Source organism: Orussus abietinus, unplaced genomic scaffold (assembly GCF_000612105.2).
Source record: "Orussus abietinus isolate OABI.00-Male unplaced genomic scaffold, Oabi_2.0 scaffold587, whole genome shotgun sequence".
Classification (NCBI taxonomy): domain Eukaryota; kingdom Metazoa; phylum Arthropoda; class Insecta; order Hymenoptera; family Orussidae; genus Orussus; species Orussus abietinus.
The window spans coordinates 4,054-20,798 of record NW_019394741.1 but is presented as its reverse complement, the minus strand read 5'-3'; the positions used below and the strand labels follow the sequence as shown (position 1 = coordinate 20,798).

The 16,745-nt window shown below is 38.0% G+C and overlaps 1 protein-coding gene across 1 annotated transcript in view; it reads left to right on the top strand.

The window, feature by feature from the left end:
• The window catches only part of LOC105696152 (phospholipid-transporting ATPase ID), a gene marked incomplete at its 5' end in the record, with an annotated part of 35,637 nt that extends 19,721 nt beyond the window's left edge, over positions 1-15,916 (top strand). Inside the window, 5 exons of the mRNA XM_023433149.1 lie at positions 2,258-2,409; positions 6,638-6,990; positions 9,859-10,084; positions 11,941-12,176; positions 14,035-15,916. Coding sequence (XP_023288917.1) covers positions 2,258-2,409; positions 6,638-6,990; positions 9,859-10,084; positions 11,941-12,176; positions 14,035-14,451 — 1,384 coding nt within the window. The remainder of the gene's footprint in view (positions 1-2,257; positions 2,410-6,637; positions 6,991-9,858; positions 10,085-11,940; positions 12,177-14,034) is intronic.
• Positions 15,917-16,745: the final 829 nt, after the last annotated feature.

Here is a 16,745-nt window from a genome sequence, read left to right as displayed (position 1 = left end):
AAAAGATCGATGTAAAACTGCCGAAATCTCATGAATTCATGACTGTTTACATTTTGACGAACCAACGTCGCCATCTGTGACGTTTAACTGCAACTAAATGTTCCCTCTAAAAACACGTGTTAGCCGCGGGACAAGCCATTATTCTCTTAAAATCGTTGGTTAAAGCATTTACCACATTTTCCCATCTGATTCTGTAGTATTCAATTTTTACAATATTCTAAATTGTTCGTTATTTCTAAATCTCATGAATTCATGACTGTTTACGTTTTGACGAACCAACGTCGCCATCTGTGACGTTTAACTGCAACTAAATTTTTCCTCTAAAAACACGTGTTAGCCGCGGGACAATCCAGTATTCTCTTGCAATCGTTGGTTAAAGCATTTACCACATTTTCCCATCTGATTCTGTAGCATTCAATTTCTACAATATTCTAAATTGTCCGAGCTAAGTCCTGAAACTCTTTATTTTCGATTCCAAGCCTCCAAGAAGCGTAAAACCCCGAAAACGTTCACGGACCACGCCATGTTGGTTCTAGTCCATGATAAGTAAATAAATTTTTGATGAACAATGAGATTTCATGAGTTTCAGGACTTACCTCAGGACCTCCATGTTCACGTGGAAAAATTTGAAACGAATCGGTACCCACAATTCGGAGAATACTTTCCCCAACTATATGACTTCTCAGATATATAAGCTGACTCTTTCATATCCTCTTAAAGTAATGGCATTATTAAAAAACGTAGCTGTGGAGGATTTAATGGACATACGTACCGCTTTAGATCTTTTAGATCGTTACCGACAATCTGTGCTCTGTATACACGATTCAGAACGTATCAACTATTTCTTTTTCCTGTCCTAGAGTTATTGACCTATAGTATCGTGCATAGTCGTTCTAACGTTTGAGACCATTTTTGAGCGAATCCGCTGAAATGCGTTCACCCCACTCGCATTAGAGGAGCTGATGTTCATCTTAGATTTGGAAGTGGAAACTCTAAAAGTTCTTGTTCCCGGCTTCTAGACTAGCTTCCTCTATTGCCGGCCACTCGTGCTCTGTACACACAATTAAAAGCGTTTAAACTGGGAATGTGTTCTTTATCGATGATATCGAATTGAAAATAATAATTACTTCGTTTGCTTGATAACTCACTCCTTCTCTTTCTGTCTGCTTAAAATTAATCTTAATCCATAGTCAGTAACGATACGAACATTATGTTGCTTATGTTACGTTCTTGTATATCCAGGAGATTCGTGGGTACTATACATTCTGCATTGTGTCTTATCTTTGTGCATCATTCAAACTTCGAGGCCTGACTTCGGATTCCACAAAGCGTTTCCCCTGTTACCTCTTTTCGTTACTCTTGCGGGCCCAATAAAGTCGGATGCAAAGTTTCGATTTTTTTTTTTCCCGTCACTTGCATAAAATACGAAAAGCTTCATCACAAAAATAATGTTTAACTGTGGATCATCAATTATTGAAGTAACCGAGGGACCACGACTCAAAATATTGTCATCACTCTGTTAATCAATAATCAAAATGAAAAATTGTTTGACTACTCGGTTAATCAGTAAGAACATGAAATATTGTGTGGTTGCTTGATTAAACAATAATAATCCGAGTTTCTACTCGGCAAGTGATTTTTACACGACAGTGTTTGTAGCTGGAATTCATATATTTAAGGTGAAGTGAAACACGTCGAGGAACTTGATCGACGTCGATAAAGAAGATTTTTCTAAATGCCTACGTTGCCGACGTTCGTTTTTATATCGACAGCTGGGTCGAATTATATTTAGCAAATATTTCAAATGTCTGCTAAATATTTACAAAATGTATGATATTCGTTAAATATATAGAAAATATAGGACAAATATTTTGTTCTACTAGAACTGGATTAATCAAGTTCCGGTGTTCATCAGCAAATATTGTCGTCTCACAGAATTCCCGCCAGAAAATTCATATCATCCCTCGACCATGATCTAAAATGGCCGACATGCCTTTCTTAGGTCCTTATTTAATTAAATCGCCGACGCAACCTTGCTTAAAGTGATGTTAAAGAATTCCATTCGTGTTTCTTAATGTCCACGCTAAATTGGGAATTTTGTAAAAATCCTGTAAAAAGCGAAAATAGCGGAAACGTGGAATCTGAGGTCCGGCATGGCGGAAGAGATGTCAAATGAAGTTTAAATAATAGCGTTGTAAGCGACAGAGGTGCCAGGAGTTTTTCTCGTTCCGAATTGTTGAATCATTTATGCATGTAGCAGCGACACCGAGTACAATCCCAGCCGAGACGAAGCGGACGACCACGACTTGGATCAAGCTACCGGATTCGCCGTTGTTATAAATGGACATTCCTTGGTGCACGCGTTGCATCCGCAGCTCGAGAGGCTCTTCCTCGACGTCTCGAGTCAATGTAAGTTATTTCGTTTTTTTTTTCAATATATATTTTTATTTTAGTACACTTAACCCCCTTATAACGCGGTGTCTTTACACGGACAAAAATTATTTGCTTACAATTACTGTAGCAACATTGCTGAAATACTATGATGATATGAAGCATACACGGAAAAAATTATTTACTTACAATTACTATAGCAACATTGCTGAAATACCATGGTGATAGGAACCGTACAAATGGACCATACACGGAAAAAATTATTTTTTTACAATTACTATAGGAACATTGCTAAAATACTATGATAATATGAACCATACTAATGGACCATACGCGGAAAAAAATGATTTGCTTACAATTACTATAGGAACATTGCTAAAATACTATGATAATATGAACCATACTAATGGGCCATATACGGAAAAAAATTATTTGCTTACAATTACTATAGCAACATTGCTAAAATACTATGGTGATATGAACCATACAAATGGACCATACACGGAAAAAAAATATTTGCTTGCAATTTCTACTGCAACATTGCCGAAATACTATGGTGATAGGAACCATACAAATGGACCATACACGGAAAAAAATTATTAGCTTACAATTACTATAGCAACATTGCCGAAATACTATGGTGATATGAACCATACAAATGGACCATACACGGAAAAAATTATTTGTTTACAATTACTGTAGCAACATTGCTAAAATACTATGATGATACGAACGATACAAATGGACCATACGCAGAAAAAAATTATTTGCTTACAATTATTATAGCAACATTGCTAAAATATTATGATGATAGGATCCATACAAATGATAAAACTTATTATGTCGTGGTCGAATGATAAATGTAACCCTGCCAATAGTTGCCATATCTATGAGGCTATGTTAGTATTCTAGTATTTATCGCCACGTGGAATGATAATATTAACTATATAAAGATGTTATGATTCGCATTATATTACAACAAATCGGGCTTTGTCGTTATTTTGACCAAACACTGAAGTAACCCTAACTTTGTTCTTTTACTATGTTAGGTTGGTTGCAACAACCTCCTGACAAAGTTATCCCACATGTTGCTGCGCAACGCATAGTCACGATTATCACAATTGTTTCTGACCATTTTTTTTCCCGTGTACGACACAGTGCGACAATTAACTGTAACAAGTTTTCCATATACCACGACGTAAGGGGTTATACGCAGTTGTCATAGGCGAAACTCAAGAATTTTTTTTTTCATAACTAAAATGCATTTTTTTAATCAAACACCCCTTAAGAAATTTGGACAGCCTTCATATAGCATAAATTTTCCCATTACACTATTTCGGTTGAAATACGTAATTCTAAATTTCGTTTAACCCAGTTTTCGTATTGCACGGTACGAGTTGACCGTATTATGAGAGGATTGAGTGTATTATTGAAGTGAAACTTCATGTGTCACGAGAATGTAAGCTCGCATGTTAAGGGGGTGTGAAAGTGGCATCTGAGGGATCAATCTTTCGTGAAATTTTTCTGCAAACTGGGTGAACTGAATCGTTTGAAACATTACAACGTGATTATGGGAGTTATAAGGAAGGTCCTGACAAGGAATAAAATTTCATTCTTNCGCCAAATATATAAATAGAGGTGCGAAACTCAGACCTAGTCATTATCCGCGATGTTCAGCCTGGCGTGTCAAATTGAACAATAAATGTTGTTTTTTGAACCTCTCGAATGAGTAAAGTCAACTTTAACGAGGCCATCGAGAGTGGACGATTTTTTTGTATCAAATATTTTAAAAATATCTATAATACAAATTTTTTTTAATCGATATTTGTTGGATGTCAAAACCTTCCTTATAGCCTCTATATTCACGTTGTCGAGTTTAAAACATTTCGGTACATTTGGTATGGAAAAATGTTCATAAATGAGACCTCTTTGACGCCACTTTGACATCACCTTAAGGAATGGAGGCGTAACGAAAAGTGGAACGTTAAGGTGATGTGAAAGGCGCCAAAAAAGTGATTTAAAGTTGGTAACAAAAAGTCTTCTAATATACCATCTGAAACTATCTGTGGTCTCCACCCTTTTTGGCAGTAACGTTATTTCGGATACTTGAGTGGTGACATAAATGGTGCGCCTCGTGACCGGCATTTATGTTTGTATATTAACATCTGTTACACTCTACATCGAGAGTTTTTCGAAATGGCAAATTCTATATGTCGTCTCGGTAGAATGATTATAAAGAGATCGAAACTCAAGGAGTCCTAAATTCATGATTTTTGATACCGATTATCAGCTGCAGACAATCCTATTTTGATTGGGAGATCCTCTAATTGAGAGGCCATAAAGGGTGCGTTTCTCGTGCAAGGGATGAACGTTAGATGTCTGAAAATCGTGTATTTCGCGAACAACAAAAGAGCAGCAAATTATGACACAGATATTCACCCGATTTTTGCATCACCACATGTAGCATGCTGGCCTATGTCGTAAGGGGTGCATTTTTCGGGTAAAGGGTGAGTGTTAGGTGGCTAGAAATTGTGTACTTTGAAAGCAACAAAACAGCACCACATTATGTCGTAGGTATTCTTTTAGTGTTTGTAATCCCCATACATGACATGCCGAACTGCGCCATAAGGGTGGGATTTTCGGGTAAGAGGTGGATGTTAAAATGATATGAACGGCCGAAATTTAATCGACGTCGAAAAAATTAAATTTTTCTATACCCTTTTTGCTGGTAATGCCGTTTTGAATACTCAAGTGGTAATATAAGCTGGCGCGTCTTGTTACCTACATTTATATTTATGTTGAAGTCTTTTACAGTCTACGTCGAAAATTATGCGAACTGAAGCGTTCCGTGTGTCATTTCGCTCAAATAATGATAAAATGATCCATGTAGAACCGTCGAAATCCCGTGAATTCATGACTGTTTATATTTTGAGGGACCAACGTCGCCATCTGCAACGTTTACCTGCAACTAATTGAATACTCAAGTGGTAACAAAAGTTGGCGCGTCCCGTTACCGACATTTATATTTATGGTGAAGTCTTTTTCAGTCTACGTCGAAAATTATGCGAACTGAAGAGTTCCGTGTGTCATTTCGCTCAAATAGTGATAAAATGATCCATGTAGAACTGTCGAAATCCCGTGAATTCATGACTGTTTATAGTTTGAGGGACCAACGTCGCCATCTGCAACGTTTACCTGCAACTAATTGAATACTCAAGTGGTAACATAAGTTGGCGCGTCTCGTTACCTACATTTATATTTACGTTGAAATCTTNCGCAGATATAAAAAAAACACGTGTCTCTTAGATTTTTGTGTTCTTCAACATATATGGAAATCAATAAGATCGGGGGCGGACACTTGGGAATGTTTCCTTGTCGGTCCAGGTTTAAGTTAGAACAATGAACAAAAAAGAATTAGTTTCTGTACCCCAAAAGCTAGCGAAATACGTAGCGTTTTCAAAAATATGCATTCTTCACAAAATGGCATCGATTTGAAAGGAAAGATACGTATTTTGTCCTAAATTTCGTTAACTAATATTGCATAAAAAACGCGAATATCAATACATTGAAAAAGCCATACGTATTTCGCTAGATAAACATATCACAAATAAAGTAAAAAAAGAATCAAGACGATTGATTGAAAATTGACGGAACTAGAGTGCCCACCGATGTTTAAAATGCAGTTTTAAGAAAAACGCGTTTACACCTATACACCTGCCCACCGCACGATTACCGATTTTCGCAGTGAGCGAGTTTAATAGTAGTATAATTCCTTACTGTACTTTAATTTGGATAAAAACGTTTTAACTGTTAAAAAAAAAATTCTTGAAAAAACCGTAATTTTTCGGTGCGTCAAAGTGGTGTACCCCCTTAACTGAGTTGACGTGATTAAGAAACTCGGCAGAGTTTCGCGCCAAATATATAAATAGAGGTGCGAAACTCAGACCTAGTCATTATCCGCGATGTTCAGCCTGGCGTGTCAAATTGAACAATAAATGTTGTTTTTTGAACCTCTCGAATGAGTAAAGTCAACTTTAACGAGGCCATCGAGAGTGGACGATTTTTCTGCATTTTCTAAGCTATGAACAAAACCGATTGGTTCGTTTAATACAGAGATGTATATTTTTTAATATTTCACTTCGCTTGGGTCGCTTGATTTTTTCCGTTAACCTTGTCGTAGAATGTGATAAAAATGATAATGTAAGCAAAACGAACGAGGTTAATGGAGAGAGAATTTGTTTGTTAGGTAAGTCGGTGATATGCTGCAGAGTGACACCCCTTCAGAAGGCCATGGTCGTTGAAATGATAAAGAAGAACAAGAGCGCCGTGACGCTGGCCATCGGCGACGGCGCGAACGACGTCTCGATGATCAAGGCAGCCCACATTGGGGTGGGCATCAGTGGCCAAGAAGGGATGCAGGCTGTCCTGGCCTCTGACTACTCGATAGGCCAATTTAGGTTCCTAGAAAGACTGCTGCTCGTACACGGCAGGTGGTCCTACTACAGGATGTGCAAATTCCTTAGATACTTTTTTTACAAGAACTTTGCCTTCACCTTATGCCACATCTGGTTTGCCTTCTTTTGTGGATTTAGCGCACAGGTTCGTAACCTTCCTTTGTGCGAGAAACTTATCCTAATTTGGACGCGGTGAACAAATTGGATGGGATCTTGTGTCTTATATTCGTGTGTTCGTGTATTAGGTTAAGGAATAAGTTCCCGCCATTTTAAGGTGAAGTGAAACACCCTTCAAATCAGTCGATTTTAATACAACACTTTTTTTTAAGGGTATTTGACCAAACTGTCCGAAACCTTGACGCATCACTCCTGGTCATCCAAGAATTGTCCTGGCACATTCAAAATTTGGATTTGTCAAAACAATTTTTTAACTCAGCCCAGACCAGAACCAAAATGGCGTCGAGCTCTCATATTTCGATCAATATACAATTATCGAAGGCTCTGATATGAGAATCGAAAGGGTCAGGACAATTTGACGACAATTTAGAACACTCTGGTAATCGATAAACTCGCATTTGAACGGGACAAAGGCAAAAAAAGTGTTGTATACGTTTCTGTGCCAAAACGATGGTAATACGAGGTCTCGGAGTGAAGATTTAATTCACCTGGAAATCACAGATGGCGCAGGGGGTTCCTCTGCAGTCAATTAGGGCTCCAGAGAGCATGAATCCAGAGAATTTCTGGAGCTTTACATCGGTTTCTTAATAATTATTGTACGAAAATGACAGGTGAAGTATGCCATTTGGTACAATACCCAATATAATGCGACACAGCTATCGATATAAAAACGTACGTCGGCAACGTAGGTATTTATAAAAAGCTTTTTTTATCGACGTCTATCAAGTTCCTCGACGTGTTTCACTTCACCTTAAGGGTATTAGACCAAACTGTCCGAAACTTTGACACATCACTCCTGATCATCCAAGAATTGTCCTGACAAATTCAAAATTTGGACTTTTGTAACAAATTTTTTAACTTAGCCCAGACCAGAACCAAAATGGCGTCGAGCTCTTATATTTCGAACAATATACAATTATCGATGGCTTTGATATGAGAAACGAAAGAGCCAGGACAATTGTACGACAATGTAGAACACTCTGGTAATCGATAAACTCGTTTTTGAACGGGATAAAGGCAGGAAAAGGGTCTTCTACGCTTCTATGCCAAAATGACGGTAATACGACGTCTCGGAGGGAAAATTTAGTTCACACGGAAATCACAGATGGCGCAGAGTATCTCTCTGGAGTCACGTAGGGCCTCAGAAACCATGAATCCAGGGGATTTGTGAAGTTTTACTTCGATTTCTATATAATTGTTATACGAAAACGACAGGTGGAGTATGCCATTTAGTACAATACCCAATATAATTCGACACAACCGTCAATATAATAACGAACGTCGGCAACGTAGGTATTTAGACAAATTTTCTTTACCGACGTCGATCGAATTCCTCGACGTGTCTTCACTTCACCTTAATTATGTTACGTTATATTAAAAACGGCGGAAACTTAATCCTCAATCTGATAGAATGTAAATTGCGATCTGGAATTAGGTAGTGTAAATAGGTAGCAGTTTCCGTGTTAAGGTGAATCAAAACCCGTCGAGAAAGTAATCGTCGGTAAAAACAGATTTCTCTGTCTGATATACCATCTGAAACAGTTTGCCACGTTACCAATGTTTATATTAATATTGGCAGTTATCTAGTGTTATATTGAGAATTGTACGTAATGGCATACTCTGTGTGTCGTGTCAGCGATATGGTTCTAAAGGGATCGAAGTAAAACTCAGGAAATCCCTTGGATTCATAATTCTTGATACTATAATGTACTGTAGTGCTCCCTGTCGCATCTAGTGCGAACTAAATATTGTCCCCGAAAGCTCGAGCGCCAAAAGTGTTGTTTTCGTTTCCTACATTAGAGCCTCCAAGAATTGTATAATGGTCGAAATATGAGAGCATGACGCTATTTTGAGTTTGATTTAGGCCAAATCAAAGAATTTGATTTCAAAATCCAAATTTTGAAAGTGTCAGGACATTCTTTAGATCCTAATAATTCGCGTGGTAAAATTTCAGACTGCTACCCAGTGAACACTGTTATATAACTGTTGAGTAAATGTTGCGTTTTCGAAACTAACATGTTACGTAGCATAAAAGTAACATGGAAGTTAGATGTTAGTTATTATTTCCCACTCAGTAATATAATTTAACTGTTGAGTAAATGTTACGTTTTCGAAACTAACATGTTACGTAGCATAAAAGTAACATGGAAGTTAGATGTTAGTTATTATTTCCCACTCCGTAAGGTAACATGTTAAGTAACATGTCATATTAATGTTATAATTTCAGTTACCTTAAAATAATATTAATTTTTCATCCATTTAATAAAAAAGATCACGCAATTTTATCCAAAATTATATAATTTTTTATTTTTAATTATTTTTTGGTACTTGACAATAGTTAGATATTAAATGACAAGTCAGACTTTCAATGAAATTATGTAATGATAAACTATCCGATTTTACTTAAAGACTATTATGATTTCATTCGACTAGCAAACAATTACCGATAATGTATATGCGCGTACGAATTAAAATCACATTTCTTCATACGAGTAGTAAACAAAATATGATATACAGTAATCTTATGATTGATTAAGCACCTCTTTTTCGGCCGGCACTAAAAGGGTTAAATTTTCAATTTTGTACGGGAATTTTTTCCCACTCTTGTAGATTGCGTACTTTGGATAGTTCCTCGTGAATTCTTCACCGAACTTTTTACTCCTAAAATGATGTTCATAAGGCGAATACGACGTCGAGGGCTCCTTCGTCGAGTCGGTCGATTCCGAAGTTGAGCCACGACGAAATGAGTGCAATCACTAATCTGATGCACAAAGTACGCGACAGCGATGCAATATTTCCAGCACTCTATACTCACTCGTTCATTGTCTCTTTTCAGACTGTATTCGATCCGATGTACATTTCTGTCTACAATCTGTTTTACACGTCACTGCCAGTCCTGGCGGTCGGTATATTTGACCAGGATGTCAATGACAAGAACAGCTTACTTTATCCGAAGCTGTACACACCAGGACACCAGAACTTACTGTTCAACAAAAAGGAGTTTTGTTGGAGCGCATTGCACGGTTTCTTCGCCAGTTGCGTGCTGTTCTTGGTTCCTTACGGTGAGAGAACTTTGTTAGTACACACAGTACATACCGGGTATTTCGCCTAACTTGACCACCTTGAATTTATCGCTTATTCAGTATGATAGGAAAAAATCATGGGGAGAAAATATTCCGTTCGAAGGCGGCAATACGGTGATGGGCCGAATTTTTTTCTCAAGGTCATTTTTTTTTCGAGATTTCAAGGTCATTGTATTTTTTTTTAATGGGACTGCATATTTTCACTGCAACAGTCTTATGGCTTATAAAAAAACCAATCCAAGGAGGTGCAATATGTTGACCTTCACGTAACCTTCAGCGAGAACATTTTGAAATGTTTGTCAGTAACTTCAGGACGATCAGGATAGGACGTGGTGCGCGAATTTGTTGGCCAGCTCGATCGCCGGATCTTACGCCACTTGATTTCCTTCCATGAGGACACCTAAAAAGTAAAGTTTACAATAATATTCCCACAGCACCATAAAACATGCGTCAAAGGGTTCTCCGTGAATGTAGATCAATTACTATAGAACAGCTTAAAAATGCACAGCAAGAATTTATTTTCCGCCTGGAAAAATGTATGCAGGTCCATGGTGCACATTTTGAAGTAACTGACAAACATTTAAAAATCTTCTCGCTGAAGGTCACGCGAAGGTCAACATATTGCACCTCCTTGGATTTGTTTTTTTATAAGCCATAAGGCTGTTGCAGTGAAAATATGCAGTCCCATTTAAAAAAATACGATGACCTTGATATCTCGAAGAAAATGACCTTGAGAAAAAAATTCGGCCCATCACCGTATTGGCGCCTTCGAACGGAATATGTTCTCCCCCTGATTTTTTCCTATCGTACAAAATAAGCGATATATTTAAGGTGGTCAAGTTAGATGAAATACCCGGTATAGTATAGTATAGGGTAAGTCTGGGATATATGGACACCGGTATAGACGGACTAGTCGAATATTTGGCTGGGGTGTCACAGCAGCGCTGCAGTCGTTGTCAGAAGTTGTTCTTCTTGAGTAGACGGAACCACGCTTAGTTTTGCTCATGAGTTTCATGCGTATTTTAGAAGAAAACTTTGTTTATTTCTTTTGGTGAGTTGAAAAATATTTTATACTGGATTTATTTGATATGTGGTTAAGTTAGTTTAAATGATTTCGACGTAAGATCAATCCTATAACTCAAGTGTATACTTGAGTACAATCTAGACCTAAAATGGCATGCCGGTAGCGTTGTTTGTCTGGACGGGAAACTGGTCCATCTATCCCCGACAATTGGGATAGATGGACTACTTGAAAAAACCTGAGATAGGCGGACCATATCTCCTATTAGGGCTTTACTTTCTATATAAATGGATATGTGGATGAATGGATGGATGGATAAATGGAAATGGAAAGAAGATGACTGCAGAATGATTAAATGTTTTGAACCATGTGAATATAAATCAGACTACCTATATTTTCTAAGTATATTGACTATCAAATTTACTTCTCCTTTTTCAAATAGTTTATAACTCTATACACCCTGATTTAGTAACGTATACCAGAGGTCCATCAATCCCTAGGAGGTGGTCCATCTAACCCGAGTACCCCCGGGATGGATGGACTACCGAGTAAAAAAAAAAGAAAAAATCATAACTTCAAGTGTGATTAGTGTAACAGCTGGAGAAGTGCTTACAATTGTTCAAGGTCATATATACATATTATAAAAAAAATATACCAAATCCTAGACATTGCGAAGTTTCAGAAAAAATGACTTTAAAAAAACATGGTCTAACTATCCCGGACTTACCCTATATAGAATTTTGTTACTAGTTCGTTTCGTTCCCTCGAGTGAGTGATAAATTATTGTTACTTATTGCTAATCGTCTACTTTTAGGAACGTACAAGGATGGCGTATCGCCGAAGGGATACGTTCTTTCAGACCATATGCTGCTGGGCAGCGTCGTGGCAACGATATTAGTGATAGTCGTGACGGTTCAAATAGCCCTCGACACCTCATACTGGACAGTTTTCAATCACATCATGGTTTGGGGTTCCCTTATTTGGTACTTTATTTTGGATTACTTCTATAACTTCGTCATAGGAGGTAGTTACGTCGGAAGCCTCACGATGGTACGTGCTTCCTTTTATCTGACTAATATTCTCGCATTTAAGAATAATCTGTCCATAAATTCGGTTAGATTAAAAGAACAATTTCTAATCGGCAGATCAAGATGCAAAAGTGAAAAACAGAATATCCTAGAAATCGGTAACCTTGAAATAATTGTTCAAATGAACATGGTATGCATCTCATGAAAATAAGCGAAATTGCTCCATGAATTAAGTTCCGTATTGGCATTTTGTTTTTATTCAGCATTTATGATCTAAAAATGGAAACAAATAGATTAAGTGGCCATATACGTTTCTCATCACTAAATAATGATCCGTGTATATGAGGGATTAGAGTAAGACTATTAGGTCGATTGGTTTAGTTCTTTTTTTATTATAGATGTTTTACGGTAGACAACGGGAATTAACAAAATTTAAAAATATTACGAATATAGTATCTGCGTGCTATGGCATCAAACTGTTCTTTTTGCCGCCTCGTTAATTCAGTGGGTATGATTCAACATATACAAGTGAACTGAATGAAATGTTCACAATTTTATAATATAATTTTTCAGGCCGTAATTCTCGGCTCATGAAGATTTTTAAAAAATTTGAATAAAGTGTAAAAACACGAAAAAAATCATGATTTTCAGTTAAAAAGTCGTACGTTTTTTATTATTATTCAAGAACAATTAAGGTGAAGTGAAACCCCCCTCAAATCAGTCGATTCGAATACAACACTTTTTTTTAAGGGTATTAGACCAAACTGTCCGAAACTTTGACACGTCACTCCTGATCATCTAAGAATTGTCCTAACACATTCAAAATTTGGATTTTTTATAAAAATTTGTTAACTCAGCCCAGACCGGAACCAAAATGGCGTCGAGCTCTCATATTTCGATCAATATACAATTATCGAAGGGTCTGATAGGAGAAACGAAAGGGTCAAAACAATTTTACAACAATTTAAAACACTCTGGTAATCGATAAACTCGCATTTGAACGGGGTAAAGGCAAAAAAAGTGTGTATGCGCTTCTATGCCAAAACGATGGGAATACGAGGTCTCGGAGTGAAAATTTAATTCACCTGGAAATCACAAATGGCGCAGGGGGTCCCTCTGCAGTTAATTAGGGCCCCAGAAAGCAGGAATCCAGAGGATTTCTGGAGTTTTACTTCGATTTCTTTATAATTATTGTACGAAAACGACAAGTGGAGTATGCCATTTGGTACAATATCCAATATAATTCGACCCAGCTGTCAATATAAAAACGAACGTCAGCAACGTAGGCATTTAGAAAAATCTTCTTTATCGACGTCGATCAAGTTCCTCAACGTGTTTCACTTCACCTTAAATGTATTTAAAAATATCCTCTTAAGTCGATAACGAAACTTATTTAGAGCGTGTGTAAAAGATTAAAATAATGGAGTAAACAGTGAAGCGGTTACCATGTCCACCGTCCTGAAATGTACGGTTGGAAACAAACGCGTTCAAAGTTTACGAAAAGTTTTAACGTTAGATAATAGGGAAATTTTGTAACATACTCGATCAGCTTATTATGGACTTTTTTAAATACACTATTCTACACAAATTTACATTAGCTTTACCCTCGTTATTTATGCTATACACTTGACAAAATTCAAATCGAACAAAGGCGCTGGAAATCTGACATACGCAGCGACACGATTCGTTTTGTTCAAGGGGCTGTAACTTCGTGAATAATTTGATTTTCGAGTTCGCTTTAGGCTTATAATATATCCGTAATACCTTTGAAAATAAGTAAAAAGAAGAAATTCGTTTTTATTCTTAACCGAGAAACGTATATGACCCCTTATGTCCATATCACCGATAAGGTGTGAGAGGAAAACAAATGAAATGTGCAGGCAATGTCGGAAGCAACGTTCTGGTTCACGACGGTGATAACGTGCATCATCCTCGTGATACCGGTGTTGTCGTGGAGGTTCTTCTTCATTGACGTGAGGCCCACCCTGTCGGATCGGGTTCGATTGAAGCAGAGGCTGGCGCAACTTCGCTCCCGGCAGAGTCAGGACATCTTGCGGACGCCATCTACGAGGAGGACGAGGCGATCCCTTCGTTCCGGGTACGCCTTCGCCCACCAGGAAGGATTCGGGAGACTCATCACCTCCGGGAAGATCATGCGCAAACTGCCCAACGGGTCCGATTTCAAGTTTGCCATGCCCTTTGCGAACAACGTCTCCAAGCAGGTCAACGTCGCCACCACCTCGCCGAAGGAGAACTCGTCCAGGAACTCTCATACTCTCGACACCATCAACCTGTAAAGTCTTCGGTTTATTTTAGTTTCTACGCAGTCTTATGTACCGTTGGAGCGAAGTCGACTACCTTAGCGCGCCATCTTCCGGAGGTGCAACGAAGGACGTCATTTAATTTCGAATGTAAGACATTTGGCATCCGCCAGGGCGCGTTAGCGTTCGTGTTCGTCCAACGTTTAGGAAAAACCTGATATAAAGTTAGTCCCGGAAAATGGCTGCGCTGATGGAGTTGACCACTGTGCCTAGTGAATGTCTAATGAAACCTGAAAGCGACTGAAGGTGTAGAGTTATACCTGGAAGAGATGAACAGGGATATTACTTATAAAACAATTCGAATGCATCACGTCCAATTGAATTCGAGCAAGGTTGGAAAAATCAGTTATTTGTGGTGTTTCTTAACCCTAAGGGTTTCGGCACTGGCAAATCTTATGAACTGTTGGCGCCATCTCTTTGCTCGTTCCCAAACTAAAATTATTTGTCACTATCAATGCTGACCACGTTACGTAGTCTGCCGAAGCAGGCATTTCTTGAAAACGTAAATCGTGAACGTAGGGACACATGCGCCCTCTCTTTTGGTGCCGTTATTTCTAATTAAAATCATCAACGGCTCGTTTTATCACTCGTCTAATGATTACATTTCGTTGGTGGTGTATTGTTCCGAGTAACGATGTATCGTAAGAAGAAGTATAGTTCAATGGAAATGCATTTTATTTCAAAGAGACATTGTGATAGATTTTTTTATTTTTTTTGTCTTCCTCAGTTGCGCTGTGCCGTAGACTAAAATAATCATTTGAACTGAACAGTGAGTAGAATTGCTAATTACGTTAGGATTTGCGTCGTATTATTTCATTTATGTTTTCAAATGCCGATGCATCCGCTTAAAAAATCCAAGTTAATTTCCCGTATTCCGTTTCACAATGAGTAACGAAAAAGGGCAACGTGCTCCTTGTTGTTACGCTACCTAAAGTAACTATATAATTACGATTCATAGAATACTGACGGTTTCGATTTCACTTTTGTGTATTATATCGGCAATTGATAGTGACTAATGTCAGGAAATGTCATGTAAGTTTTATTGATATGATTACCGTGCAAAGAGTAACATTGTCATTTTCGTCAGCACGAGCGTTCCTTTCTCCGCTGTTGGCACTAAAACCAAATTAGACAGGACTCTTTTTTGAATACGTTGCATTTGCGATTCGATTTGCGAGAACGATGTCACATCTTGGATGACGTCACTAGTGACGTCACTAGTGACGTCACGACGACCGAAAACCATACCCTTGCTCGTAAGGCAATCCGAGTGCGTAGCGGAGCTCGGAACACCCACGGTGTCCTGTAATGTCCTACCATGTATATTATACATTGACACACCGAACACGCGAGAATGAACATTGTAAAGAGCGTTTACGTAAAAAAAACCACTATATACAATTAATGATAATAGTTACATTGATAATTGCCTTTATAAAATATTAATNAATAGTAGCTATATTATATTGTATTATTGCAGATAACGTTTGCCTTGGACTGACTACTGAATATTATGTACATATATGCATACATGTGTATATGTATATATGCGAATATATACGGAGAAACACGTGAGGACGTGCGGACACGTGTATATCTATGGATATATATGTATATACGTATGTAAGAGGAGCAGTAGGGAAGAATAAAGTATGTATTTCTACTTTTAATATTACAGAGAAGCTTAGGGTGAAATAGTCCGCGTTGGGGAAGTGTATTTGCACTCGATACAATCAAATTATCAAATTCAATGGGATTCACGGATGCGAACTTGTCGTCTGTAAAGCGGGCCTCTTCTTGTAGTCTTGCACGAAAGAGCGGCCATCTTGGCACGTCGGAGAAGGAAAACGAGAGGGAATGAGATGCACGATACCCTTCATTGGTAAAAGAAAAATATGCTGTCACACACGTAATTAGCACGTTGCGTAAATGAGTTTCTCCATGCGACGGTAGGGGGTACTGTTCGTATATTTTTAGTAGCTACTTTCGTACGTATGTGTTTTACACCATTAAGGGCTTAATCTTCCGAATGAAACGTTCGGATGACAAGGGAAACTTAATTTGTTTAATTTGTGTAATTACGATTTTACCGCACTTTTCTTATCAGCCGTTATCAATTCACCCTTTTTATCCGATGAGTTTTCTATGGGAGTGCGAGAGAGAGGCGATGGCATTACATTTGCAATTTGTTTTCTCATTTCGCAGACAGTATACGGATATACGTGGAGAAAAGAAACATACCACGAAACGGTACATGTCGCGCGACTCTT